The sequence below is a fragment of the Crotalus tigris genome, unplaced genomic scaffold (assembly GCF_016545835.1).
Source record: "Crotalus tigris isolate CLP2741 ecotype Arizona unplaced genomic scaffold, ASM1654583v1 scf7180000023654.2194447, whole genome shotgun sequence".
Taxonomy (NCBI): domain Eukaryota; kingdom Metazoa; phylum Chordata; class Lepidosauria; order Squamata; family Viperidae; genus Crotalus; species Crotalus tigris.
Window position 1 is genome coordinate 2,024,724 of NW_024100101.1, and position 14,430 is coordinate 2,039,153.

The 14,430-nt window shown below is 44.1% G+C and overlaps 1 protein-coding gene across 1 annotated transcript; it reads left to right on the forward strand.

The window, feature by feature from the left end:
- Nucleotides 1-10,597: 10,597 nt before the first annotated feature.
- On the forward strand, nt 10,598-13,505 carry LOC120297660. Its single transcript, XM_039320536.1, has 11 exons — nt 10,598-10,642; nt 10,749-10,825; nt 11,031-11,121; nt 11,463-11,536; nt 11,681-11,744; nt 11,838-11,899; nt 12,114-12,177; nt 12,269-12,334; nt 12,470-12,613; nt 13,087-13,173; nt 13,460-13,505. Exons 1-10 carry the CDS (start codon nt 10,619-10,621, stop codon nt 13,162-13,164), a joined length of 744 nt encoding a protein of 247 aa, XP_039176470.1. The 5' UTR covers nt 10,598-10,618; the 3' UTR covers nt 13,165-13,173; nt 13,460-13,505.
- Nucleotides 13,506-14,430: the final 925 nt, after the last annotated feature.

Sequence of the window (14,430 nt, forward strand, 5' to 3'; positions counted from 1 at the left end):
AGGCAGGGCTGGGGCAACAGCACACATGCCCACAGGGAGGGCTCTGAGTGCCACCTCTGGCACATATGCCATAGGTTCGCCACCACTTTCATATGCCATAGAAGGCTCCCGATGGGTCCATAGATACAGACTTCTGCCACTTGTCATGAATGTGATCAATTAACCCTAATCATTCTTAAAACTATAGAGAAGGTCTACCAACCTTGATTATACCTGTCCCTGCAGCATTGCTTGCAATGGTACAACAATCAGGCTGGGTACATTTTGACTAACATGACATGGCAATGCAGGTTAGTCTTATCCTAACAAAGTTACTGGGGTGTTTAGAACAGAACAGAATAGAATAGAGCTGGAAGAGACCTTGGAGGTCTTCTAGTCCAGCCCCATGCTCAAGCAGGAGAACCTATACCATCTCGGACAAGTGACTGTCTAGCTTCTTCTTAAAAATCTCCAGTGATGGAGCGCCCACAATTTCTGGAGGCAAGCTGTTCCACTGGTTAATTGTCCTCACTGTCAGGAAGTTTCTCCTTAATTCTAGGTTGCTTCTCTCTTTGATTAGTTTCCAACTATCATTTCTTGTCCTGCCCTCTGGTGCTTTGGTGAATAATGTGACCCTTTCTTCTTTGTGGCATCCCCTCAATTACTGGAATATTGCTATCATGTCTCCCCTATTTCTTCTTTTCTTTAGACTAGCCAAACCCAAGTCCCGCAGCCGTTCTTTGTATGTTTTAACCTTTGATCATCTTAGTTGCTCTTCTCTTGCTTTGTGATTAAATTCCAGACCATTTTGATAAATAGCCGCTCTGCTAGTACGAGTATTTCCAATGAAGGAGAGTATTTCCAGGCAGCCCACCTTGTCTCCAAGTTCATTGACTTGTTGAATCTAACCTTTGGGTAATACTTCCTCACTTACTGAGAAAGCTCTAATTTCATTCCTCTGAGCCTCTAGACAAAGCAGGTTAAATAGGGGGAAATGTGTGTTGAAGCAACGGATGGAAACTAACCAAGGAGAGAAGCAACCTAGAGCTAAGAAGAAATTTACTGACAGTTAGAACAATTAATCAGTAAAAAAACCTGCCTCCAGAAGTTGTGGCTGCTCTAACACTGGAAGATTTTAGGAACAGATTGGAGAATAATTTGTTTGAAATGGTATAGGGTTTCCTCCCTGAGAAGGGGGTTGGACTAGAAGATCTCCAAGGTCCCTTCCAACTCTGTTATTCTGTTCTGTTTTGTTCTGTTCTGTTCCATTCCATTCCGTTCAATTCAGTTCAGTTCCACTCCATTCCATTCCACTCCACTCCACTCTATTCCATTCCACTCCATTCCATTCCTGCCACTTAATGATACTGATCATTTGAAAGTGACATCTTTGAAAGAAGTTGCTCATTGGCAACTGAACAAAAATGGGAGGTGGCTTCAGGAAACATCTGGCCCAGCACCATCATTCAATCCCTCCTCTAGTTCTGGACTCAGAGAATTAATGAAGACAGATGAAGCCATCCTTATGTCTGACCTCTTGGTGCTAATGAAAATTATTTAATGGTCAAGCCCTATCACTATGAAGTAGATTAATTAGTAAAGGAGGCAAAGGGAAAGAACTCTAATGTCTTCTTGGCTTCTAATAATAGAGTTGTAATCAAGTCAGACAACCTATGAGCAAAGATGCTGATAGAAGAGTGCAACTTTGCAACTCACCTTCATCACGAGCCACAATGGCAGCAAATGCCCCCATCACCAGCAGATGCTCTGCAGAGGGACAACGACAAAAATAAATTGCTGTCTTCCCTGAAATTAAGTTTAGCCAAGAAGCCATATGGTTGTGCACTTGAGCAAAAGAGCTAGGAAAGACACGGGAGGGAGGGAGGGAGGGAGGGAGGGAGGGAGGGAGGAAGGAAGGAAGGAAGGAAGGAAGGAAGGAAGGAAGGAAGGAAGGAAGGAAGGGTCTTTCCCAGAGGAAGGAAAGAGGCATTAGAATAGCAAAGGCAGGGGTGAAATGATGCATGAATCCTTGCTGTATACAACAGAATGGGACAACTTACCACAACCAACTCATTCTGGCCAATTCACTACAGGACAACTCACCACAGCCAACTCGCCTTGAGAAAACTCGCTGCAGGACAATTTAACAATGATTTAATTATTGAAAATAAATAAATTATTTTAATTTTTGCCATTCCCATTTCACTCTGTCCCTCCTTTCCCATCCTTTCTTTAAAGATTCTATTACACTATATCTTTGATATTAGTGTAACTCTTGTCCAGCAGCAAGTTGTCCTGTGGCAAGTTGGCTGTGATGAGTTGTCCTCCAGCGAGTTGGCCATGGCAAGTTGGCCATGGCAAGTTGGCCAACCATATGTCTAGTTTAATGAAAAAAAGGACTAGGGGTGACATGATAGCAGTCTTCCAATATCTCAGGGGCTGCCAGAAAGAAGAGGGAGTCAAGCTATTCTCCAAAGCAGGACAAGAATCAAGGAGAGAACCTAGAATTAAGAAGAAACTTCCTGACAGTTAGAACAATTAATCAGTGAAACAACCTGCCTCTAGAACCTGCCTCCAACACTGGAAGTCTTTAACAAGAGATTGGACAGCCATTTGTCTGAAATGATATAGGGTTTCCTGCCTGCACAGGGGGTTGGACTAGATGACCTCCAGGGTCCCTTCCAACTTTTTATTATTACTATTATTGTTGTTGTTGTTGTTGTTGTTGTTGTTGTTGTTATATACAAAGCAATGGGGCTCTGAGTCAGCAGGAGTGACATGAAGATCAATAAAAATCTATTTCTTAATATCTGTAACAGAAAATCATAATTTCAGGAGGAAGGTTAATCCATAATTTCTACTTTTTGCAGTATATCTATCACCTTTCATATAGATCAGGGGCCATGCAAGCGGTGGGCAAATAGTGACGCTTCATCTGCTCACATGCAGGATCTAATCACTTCACAATCAACTCTGAAGCCCATCCTTCAGAAATGCAGTCATAACGATAACTATGTTTGTTCCTGTTTTGGGCAATATATCAAAGTTAGATGTTTTTATAAACTCAAAGAGGACACAAGGACAGCATTTAAAATATGAAAATAAATGAGAATTCTCCGATTGGAGGAAGAAAAAGGCTATCTATGTGAAACAATAGACATTTTGGAAGTAAACCTGCAAACCTGAAAAAAAAATAAGAATTTGTTCTCTTTCTGGGATGCATGCGGTTTAATATTTCACTATAACTGAAGGATAGGTTGTGAAGCTGGTTACTTTGAACCTGATGTTTATTTTTTTTTTTTTTTGTTCCTATTATAAGATATTTGGACATTTAAAATGGAATATATTTGCTACCAGCAAGCCCATTCTGGAAGAAAGAAGAAATGTCTCCATTTATTAGGGCAGTGAATGTTTCAAAAATTATTTAAAAGACATTTATGTACAGCGTCTCTCTCCTGATCATTACAAATCTGTAACTTTTTTCTCTTTCAGCCTGAAGTCACATTATCAGTACAGGTGGTCCTCAACCTGAGACCGCAATTGAGCCCTGAATTACAGTCATACATTGTTGCAGTTAAAAACTTGAGGCATCATGTGACTGGACCTAATTTTTTGAATTTTTACAGTAATTGTTAAGCGAATGCTGTAATCATTAAGCAAATGCTGCAGTCATTAAGTGAAAGCTGAATGCTCAAAATAACGCTTTGCAACATGGCCACTGGGGAGATCATGCCTGAAGTCTGTGTGAGTATGGAGAGGAAATATCCAAGAGTTGTGTGTGCTGCATTGTGGAGATTTCCAAGAAACGATTGGACAGTCATTTGTCTGAGATGGTAGGAGGAGCCCTTCCTTGGGCAGGAAGTTGGACTAAAAGTCCCATCCATCCTAGGATTGTATGATTCCCTCTGTGCTTTGTGCCACAATGATTGTGCTTCTCTGTTGTTCATGAACAGACAACTTCCCACATGAAAGACAGAGGCCAAAGGCCACCAAAGGATCAGCCACCAGGCCGTCCAGACACTCCTAAACCCAGGTGAGCTGCCCTCCTTAGGCAGTTTTAGAATGTGGCCAATGTTTACCTGGTTGCCGAGGCAACCAGGTTGGCAGTTTGTCTGAAAAGCCACCAACCAGGGTCCAGCTGCCCATTCTCCCTTCGTGCAGTGAAAGGACCAACAGCTGCTTGGGGTCATGGCTGTACAACGTTTTTTTAGAGTAAGTATGGCCATCTCAGTTGCCAAGAAACTGGCAGTAGTAGGGGAGAAAGTCATGCTTCCCAACTCTTCTGACTGACTTATGCCTATTTCTCTTCTCTTCACAGAACATCTGGAAAAGATGTTCGGCGCTCTTCTGCTGCATGAAGAGCGATGTAGAGGACCAGCCGGCAGAAGAGCAGCTCTCTCACCTTGAGGAGAAGACGCAGACCTCGGAGGTAAGAAAGTCTTGGCAATGGGGCCAATGGAGGCTCTCTTGCTATTGGCACACAGGGCCTGAACGCACCCTATCCTTTAGCAATCTTATTGGGATGAAGAAAGTTTAGGATTTAGCCTCAATACTGTCATTTACAGGATTCGATGGAAGTCCAGGTGGGCTCCGGGATCTACAGCCTGGAGGATTTTGACTCCATTTCTGCCCTCTTGGATGAGGAATCTGAGGGAAGCTGGGAACAGGCTGCAGAGGCTTTGGAGGCCACCCTTTCTTCCAGTCCGTGGGTAAGAAAGACAAAGTGTTTTCTCTTGGGGAGGGATAGAGTCCCTCTATTCAGTTCTCCTAATCGGAGTGAACTGTGCTGGAGGACTCTGAGCAGTGGAGCAAGGTGACACTTGGCTCTTGGGACAATATACTTAGGCTAACTACAAGCACCCAAGCTTTGGTGTGATTGGTTGATTTACCGGAAAGCAGCAGGGAAGGGCCCACTGCAGTGGACTGTTATCCTAAATGGATATCAACCACCCTGCTTATCCCTGTCTTTTTTCTGCATCCTCCTCTCCAGCACCCTGCTGTTTCTGGGCAGGGCTTTAACAGGCAGAGTAGACAGCCTACATTTCTGCAGGAATGGAAGCATTGTTCCTGATGGGGATCCCGATTCAATAGGACCTCTTTTAGGAATTCTGAGTCTCTTTTCACTGATGGCTAAAGAGGAATCATTGTCATTCACAGGATTCTATTGAAGAAGGAGAAGACACGCTGGAGAATCTCAGCAGCCTGGAGGAGGACTCCTTGAATTTCAGTCTCTAATTAAAAGAGGTACCTATTTTAGCCTCTTCGTGGATCACTGCCTTGTCGTGTCGAAGTCTTACAAAGCTCAATGAAGCAATGAACTCCGCCATGCTGGGTCACCCAAGTAGACAGGTCATAGTGCAGAGTGCTGACACAACGTGGTCCACTGGAGAACAAAATGGCAACCCTCTCCAGTATCCTTACTAAGAAAACTCCACGAAAAGTATCAAAAGTAACTCCAGAAAGAACGTGTTTGTACTTTTATAGAAAGCATGTGGTACTAATAAAAGCCTTTGATTACTCCCCCAGATGCTTCCCCAGATGCCTCTCCAGATGGCGGATCGGAGGAGGATGAACCAGTCCCAGGTACATCAGGAGGTGAGTTGGTCAATGCCTTCGAGCAGCCAGCAGAGAGGGATTTGGCTGAAGCACAGCTGCAGCAGGACAGCCTTGAGGTTTCTGGTTGGAAAGCACGCAGCTGCAGATGATTAGTTTTGAGGAGGAACTGCTTTCTGCACTTATCCGAGAACAGGTAGGGCAGGGAAAAGGCAGGAGCAGCAAAGGGCAGCTCTTTTACTCACAAGAAGGCAGTCTCATCCTTCTTGATGGGCTGGACCAGAAGCTGGCTATTTAGCACAGCAGACAGATGGAGGTGATTCTGAGAACAATGTGTTCATGAGTAAGAGCTTGGAGTAGAATACCTCCAAAGTCCCTTCCAACGCTTGGTATTCTGTTCTGTTATTCTATCTGCATATAGACGGACGGCGATGGACGGCGGAATCAGCTCCAGCGGTGAAGACCTGCGAGGAGCCACGTTCCCGAGAGGAATTTTCTGCGTCTTGTTATTGTTGTTGATTTTGTAATTGTTATTGTTGATTTTGTAATTGTTTCTGTTGTTGTATTTGTTCTTGTTGTTGTTCTAGTTATTGTTCAGAGAATAAAACTAAAACAGACTTTATATATACTAATTTAGTTTAGGCCTATTTTCATTACACTTTTGTTAGGAATAGGGTGAACTTTTGAATAAATGCAGAATTTCAACAAAATTCTTTGTTTTGTCCCATTTTTTCCCACTGTTCTATGGGATACAGTGAATTAGTATTCAGTTACAATATTAATGGAAACCTGACACTTCTAGAGGTTCCTCAGCTACATACAGGTAGTCCTCAACTTACCGCAATTGATCCCCAAATATATGTTGCTAAATGGAACGTTTGTTAAGTGACTTTTGCCTCATTTTACAACGTTTCTTGCCACAGTTGTTAAGTAGATCACTGCAGCTGTTAAGATAGTAACACAGTTGTTAAGAGAATCTGGTTTCCCCATTGCTTTAGGTTGTCAGAAGGACGCAAAAGCTAATCACATGACCCCTGGACACTGCTACTGTCATAAACATGAGTCAGTTGCCAAGCATCTGAATATTGATCATGTGACCATGGGGTTCTGCAATGGACGAAAGTGTGAAAAAAGTTCTTAAGGAATTTTACAGAACAATACCCAACTTATAGTGGCTAAGAGACCATAATTTCTTGCAAGTCATGCTAGGTTGTTGCTACAATGCATACACAAGCAAAATATGTATATAAGATACACAAATGGGATAGCTAAAATGGAAGGGAAAGTATATGTCCTAACTCACTGATGGCGAATCTTTAAGAGACCAAGTGCCCAAACTGAAACCCAAAACCCACTTATGTATTGTCAGGTACCGGGTGGGTATGACCCATTGGGTGAGTGTGGCCAGTTGGGTGGGCATAGCCCATTGGGTGGGCGTGGCGGCGGTGGTAACGGCAGACTGGGTGGGACTAAAAAGTTCAATCAATTCCAACTTTGCAAGATTTTTTTCCCCATGAGAAGTTGAAATTGATTGATTGATTGAACCTTTTTCTCTTTTTTTCCACATGGCGGCGGAGGCCTAAAGCGAAAAGGTTTTATAAAACCCAGCTGAAGGCCTAGGACTGGGGCAATGGCACGTGTGCCCACAGGGAGGGCTCTGTGTGCCCTAACTTAGGGTTAGGGTTACATCACCATGTACTCGGAGAGCAAAATGGACATCGCCAACAAATTTGGAGTGCTTGGATATGGTTAGGAGGGCATTGACTTTTCTAGCCTGCCCTATCTATCTTTCCTGGTAAAACACATGGGAAAATCTCATTGGAACAAAATTCCACTTAAGGTTAGGGTTAGGCCACCATGAACTCGGAGAGCAAAATGGACATTGCCAACAAAATCAGAATACTTGGGTATGGTTAGGAGGGCACTGACTTTTCTAGGCTGCCCTATCTATGTTTCTTGGTAAAATAGATAGGAAAATCCCATTGGAGGAATATTCCATTTAGGATTAGGGTTAGGTCACCATGAACTCATAGAGAAAAATGCTAACGTCTATGAAGTAAATAATGTAGACTGTAGAGTGCTACAAGAAACAGGTACAGAGTGGGCTAAATAGGAAGTTTATTGTCTGGAGAGAGGATAAAAAGCCTTTTTGCCAACTTCCTACCTTGCTCTCCCTCCTTTTGGCTTGTCTTTCTGGAAAAGAGAAAATAAAATCTTCTTCTCCCTGTCAATTTCCTCTTCCCCTTTAAAAATCCCTCCCCAAGAGCCCCACCCCACCTCCAGTCACCTCGGAGGCCACCAGAGCTCCCAACCTCTCTGCCGAATCCACAGAGCTCTGGCAAAGCCTCCCAGCCAGTGGCGATCTCTCCCCAACTCCTCTCTCTGCTACACTTCCTTCCTTCCTTCTCTCCTTCTCATGTCTTTCCTTCCTCCACACTCAGGAAGGGGTGATGGGAGGGGGGAGAGATTGCCAGCGCTGCCATGTTGCTGCTGGTCTTGCTATTCCACATGGGAGAGGTCTGTGCTGGTGAAAGGAAAGCCTTGTGGAAAGCCAGCGCCAGCATCTTGAGTAAAGTCAGCCTGTGGGACAAGACAGCTAGCAGGGACGCCGGACTCCGCTTGTGCGCGTGCCCTGGGGCAAGTGTGGGGCTGCCCTGTGGATTTAATGCTGAGTGCATTCTAGCTTTGATGGACACAATCAGGTTGTAGATCAGCACCCGGTCGGCCTGGGCCAGGCCAAGGTACGGTGGGCCAGTCCTTTGCTCTTTCCAGAGCAGGTCCCCGGGCCGGATGGAACCACATAGCAGGCTGCATCCAGCCCGCGGGCCTTGTGTTTGACATGTCTGATCTAGGTTGCACATGAAACCTTCCCCAGCCCTAGTCCATGGAAGACAATTTTTCTTCTGAAACCGGTCCCTGGTGCCAGAAAGGTTGGGGATCACTCCTATAGATAGAAAATAAAGATTCCCTTTAAGTCAAGCTTGACGGGGACACAACAAGGACACATCCTTGCAGTTTTCTGGGCAACAGGGCAAGAATGGGGTGCTTCTGTTTTCTTCTGGCATTTTTTATTCAATTCCCAGTCTAATCTACAACATCGGGGTTTCATTAGTGGTTCCCCGTCCTAGAATGAGCCAGGAGCAATCCTGCTTAGTTGTTTTTGAAATCAGCTGAGTTTGATTTGTTTTAAATGTCAGTTTCTATCAAAACATGTATTTCTGGTTATTTTTTACCACTACTGTGAATATACTGTTTTTAAAATTCAACTATTCCTAATAATAGCTGATTTTTTTTTCAATTATATTCTCTTCTCTAGTAGATGTTATTTAGTGCAGGTTTTTGACTGAGAATGATGGAGAACAGCAACTTCATTCCTTGCTGCTATTAATGCTACTCTGTTTTGGCAAATTGCCATGAATATTCTTTTTTTTTAAATCATTTCATATATTTCATCTCTTAGCTAATGATGACTGCCCAGAAAAAAAAAGATCCTGGGGTTGTAATGAAGAGATGTACAATCACGTCTTTCCACTGGAAAAGGCTAGATTTCATCTTAAGACTGTCAGAAGACAATGACTTTATATACAAATCTATAGGATGGTGATGTATTAATCTTTCTCAGACAATATGTCTCTGAATCCCAGTTGCTGCTAGTAAAATAAGTGGGAAAGAGTTATTCTACTCATATCTTGCTTGTGGGTTTCTTGGAGGCATCTGTTATATGCCTTGTGCTAACAGAATGTTGGATATTTAGGGGTTTGATCTTGTCCAATATGGCTACTCTTCCATTAAAAGAAACAAACAAAATATTTTATTCCTAATTTTCCCATTTCTGGAATAGTGTGATCAATTACATATTGCCAGCAAAGAAGAAGCATACCAACCAAAAGAAGAGAGGAGATGAATCGGTAAAAAAAATGTGCATGCTGCTATGTAGGTTGAGATACTCCATTAGAACAAAAATATTGTCATCTAAATTGATATAAATGAAGAAAATTGTAATCTGGGAACCTCTGTGGCTACTCAGATTCCAGTCCAGGTTCTAATAGTGGATGGTCAAGAGTGCTTCTGATCTTCTTCCTCATGTCTCCTAAAATTTTGACTGGAATATCCCTTCAAACAGAGAAATATCCTGTATGTATATGAGGCTGCAAGGCCACTTTGCCCTGGGAGAAAATGCTTATTGTTTTAATCAATGTTGGTGTTATTTTAGCAAGTTTGGAAATATTTTCTAGTTCCATGTGATTCACTGCCTGTGAACAGATTTTTTTAAAGAGTAGAAATGGAGGAAGTCTGCCATCCAGACTCTGCTGTTTCAGTTCCTATCCTTGATTTTGCAGGGAAACAAGAAGATTTTGGAGTTGATAATCAATTATTTTCTGTTGAGTTTCAAGAATGCAACATTAGGAGCCACAGGGGTGAGGAGAATTGAGGAGTCTAGTGGGGTCATATATGGACAATCTTTGTTGCAGTTAAAAACTTGAGGCATCATGTGACTGGACCTAATTTTTTGAATTTTTACAGTAGTTGTTAAGCGAATGCTGTAATCATTAAGCAAATGCTGAAGTCATTAAGTGAAAGCTGAATGCTCAAAATAACGCTTTGCAACATGGCCACTGGGGAGATCATGCCTGAGGTCTGTGTGAGTATGGAGAGGAAATATCCAAGAGTTGTGTGTGCTGCATTGTGGAGATTTTCAAGAAACGATTGGACAGTCATTTGTCTGAGATGGTAGGAGGAGCCCTTCCTTGGGCAGGAAGTTGGACTAAAAGCCCCATCCATCCTAGGATTGTATGATTCCCTCTGTGCTTTGTGCCACAATGATTGTGCTTCTCTGTTGTTCATGAACAGACAACTTCCCACATGAAAGACAGAGGCCAAAGGCCACCAAAGGATCAGCCACCAGGCCGTCCAGACACTCCTAAACCCAGGTGAGCTGCCCTCCTTAGGCAGTTTTAGAATGTGGCCAATGTTTACCTGGTTGCCGAGGCAACCAGGTTGGCAGTTTGTCTGAAAAGCCACCAACCAGGGTCCAGCTGCCCATTCTCCCTTCGTGCAGTGAAAGGACCAACAGCTGCTTGGGGTCATGGCTGTACAACGTTTTTTTAGAGTAAGTATGGCCATCTCAGTTGCCAAGAAACTGGCAGTAGTAGGGGAGAAAGTCATGCTTCCCAACTCTTCTGACTGACTTATGCCTATTTCTCTTCTCTTCACAGAACATCTGGAAAAGATGTTCGGCGCTCTTCTGCTGCATGAAGAGCAATGTAGAGGACCTTCCTGAGCCTCCTCACAGGTACCACCCCCTTCTCCTCAAACCCTGAGCACGGTGGGGCAACATTGATGGACTACAGGCTCTCTAAGAGCCTCTCCTCAAGATGGCTTCCTGTCCGCAAGGGGTTGCAGAGGCAAAAAGATGGGCAGGCTGAATGGCGGTTTTAGAAAGGAGAGGCAGACCTAGATGGATAACCTTTGACGTGTCACCTTCTTCTTTTGGCCAGGATTGACAAGGCACAGAAATGGGATGACCAGCAGGGAGAATGGCAGACACATCTTCATGTGTCTGATGGACACAGATCTTCCTCCCAAGGGGTAAGGACACTTCTGCGACATGGCCAGTCAGGGCTCATGCCTCAAAACTGGGTGGGGAAAGGGAGGAATTCTCACTCAGGGGAGCCTGGCTAGCCTAGCAAAGTCAAGAGGAACCTTTTGGATTCGTGGAAAGATCTTGAAGGCTTGGAAAGGAAATACTGGGAAATTCTAAGGAAGAGCCATTCTGAGTCTCTTCCTATCCTATCAGCCAAATTTTCCATGATCTGCTGTCTCTAGTCCCTGTGGTGGAGTGCAGCCTTTCCCTCCTGGGGAAGATAAACATTCCACCACGTGCAGAGGACTTTTAATTTATACCTTCAATGAACAATTGTTACTTGCAGGTTTTGATGGGTGTTGGTGCCACCGCCCGGAGCCCCAGGAAGGAAGAGGTGGTGCCAGTTCTCATTTCAATGAGGTAGGTGTTCTCAGCTGAAGTATTCTGAAGCTCCCCAAAAGGCGACCACACTAAAGCCCTAAAGAGAAGGGCTAGAAGAAACGTTTGCCGAGGGGAGGCATCGCATGGCTACTTTTGATCTTTGGCTCTTCATTTTCTCCCCAGAAATGAGAACATAGCAAAATGGAGGCCGCGGCTCTTAACGATCATGGAGACCTGCACTGAGTCGGTAAGCCCAAACCAGCTCCTCACCATGCAGAAGCCCTTTCTGTGCAGATTTGTTGATATGCCAATATTTGCAATATTTGCATTGTTATTTCAGGATCCTTCAGAAGAAAGCCGACCAAGGGACGTGCAGGAGGAAAGCAGTGCCTGCTTATCAAGGTAGGTAACACCTGGGAGGGTGAAACCTTTGCAGAGGAGAGGCATCTCTGCCCTCTGCCTCTGCTAAAGGAAGAATGACTCAGGGCAACCTCTTTGGCAGGCCAATCCCCTTGGCAGGTCAGCTGGAAGGGTTCTTAGAGCCTCCACATGACCACTTTTTTAAAAAGGGCCTGTGGCTACTTTTGATCTTTGGCCTCTTCATTTCTCTCCCCAGAGAGGAAAAGCAAGAGCACTGGAGGCCGCGACTCCCCCCAATTTTGGAGACCTGCACTGAATCGGTAAGGCCTGAACAGCTTCTACCCTGCTAAAAAAAGAAGCATTGTCTCTGTGGAGATGCCAACAGACAGAATCTTCGCATTGCTCTTTCAGGACGAAGAAGACCAGCCGGCAGAAGAGCAGCTCTCTCCTCCTGAGGAGAAGACGCAGAACTCGGAGGTAAGAAAGTCTTGGCAATGGGACCACGGAGGCTCTCTTGCTGTTGGCACACAGGGCCTGAACGCACCCTATCCTTTAGCAATCTAATTGGGATGCAGAAAGTTTAGGATTTAGACTCAATACTGTCATTTGCAGGATTCGATGGAAGTCCAGGTGGGCTCCGGGATCAACAGCCTGGAGGATTTTGACTCCATTTCTGCCCTCTTGAATGAGGAGTCTGAGGGAAGCTGGGAGCAGGCTGCAGAGGCTTTGGAGGCCACCCTTTCTTCCAGTCCGTGGGTAAGAAAGACAAAGTGTTTTCTCTTGGGGAGGGATAGAGTCCTCTATTCAGTTCTCCTAATCGGAGTGAACTGTGCTGGAGGACTCTGGGCAGTGGAGCAAGGTGACACTTGGCTCTTGGGACAACATACTTAGGCTAACTACAAGCACCCAAGCTCTGGTGTGATTGGTTGATTTACCGCAAAGCAGCAGGGAAGGGCCCACTGCAGTGGACTGGTATCCTAAATGGATATCAACCCACCCTGCTTATCCCTGTCTTTTTTGTGCGTCCTCCTCTCCAGCACCCTGCTGTTTCTGGGCAGGGCTTTAACAGGCAGAGTAGACAGCCTACATTTCTGCAGGAATGGCTGGGTGAGGTGAGGATTGCAACAGAAGCATTGTTCCTGATGGGCATCCCGATTCAATAGGACCTCTTTTAGGAATTCTGAGTCTCTTTTCACTGATGGCTAAAGAGGAATCATTGTCATTCACAGGATTCTCCTGAAGAAGGAGAAGACACGCTGGAGAATCTCAGCAGCCTGGAGGAGGACTCCTTGGATTTCAGTCTCTAATTAAAAGAGGTACCTATTTTAGCCTCTTCGGGGATCACTGCCTTGTTGTGTTGAAGTCTTACAAAGCTCAATGAAGCAATGAACTCTGCCGTGCAGGGTCACCCAAGTCAGACAGGTCATAGTGCAGAGTGCTGACACAACGTGTTCCACTGGAGAAGAAAATGGCAACCCTCTCCAGTATCCTTACTAAGAAAACTCCACGAAAAGTATCAAAAGTAACTCCAGAAAGAACAACGTGTTTGTACTTTTATAGAAAGCATGTGGTACTAATAAAAGCCTTTGATTACTCCCCCAGACGCTTCCCCAGATGCCTCTCCAGATGGCAGATCGGAGGAGGATGAACCAGTCCCAGGTACATTAGGAGGTGAGTTGGTCAATGCCTCCGAGGTGATTCTGAGAACAATGTGTTCATGAGTAAGGGCTTGGAGTAGAATACCTCCAAAGTCCCTTCCAACGCTCGGTATTCTGTTCTGTTATTCTATCTGCATATAGACGGACAGCGATGGACGGCGGAATCAGCCCCAGCGGTGAAGACCTGCGAGGAGCCACTTTCCCGAGAGGAATTTTCTGTGTCTTGTTATTGTTGTTGATTTTGTAATTGTTGTTGTTGATTTTGTAATTGTTTCTGTTGTTGTATTTGTTCTTGTTGTTGTTCTAGTTATTGTTCAGAGAATAAAACTAAAACAGACTTTATATATACTAATTTAGTTTAGGCCTATTTTCATTACACTTTTGTTAGGAATAGGGTGAACTTTTGAATAAATGCAGAATTTCAACAAAATTCTTTGTTTTGTCCCATTTTTTTCCCACTGTTCTATGGGATACAGTGAATTAGTATTCAGTTACAATATTAATGGAAACCTAACACTTCTAGAGGTTACTCAGCTACATACAGGTAGTCCTCAACTTACCGCAATTGATCCCCAAATATATGTTGCTAAATGGAACGTTTGTTAAGTGACTTTTGCCTCATTTTACAATGTTTCTTGCCACAGTTGTTAAGTAAATCACTGCAGTTCTTAAGATAGTAACACAGTTGTTAAGAGAATCTGGTTTCTCCATTGCTTTTGCTTGTCAGAAGGACGCAAAAGCTAATCACATGACCCCTGAACACTGCTACTGTCATAAACATGAGTCAGTTGCAAAGCATCTGAATATTGATCATGTGACCATGGGGTTTTGCAATGGACGAAAGTGTGAAAAAGGTTCTTAAGGAATTTTACAGAACAATACCCAACTTATAGTGGCTAAGAGACCATAATTTCT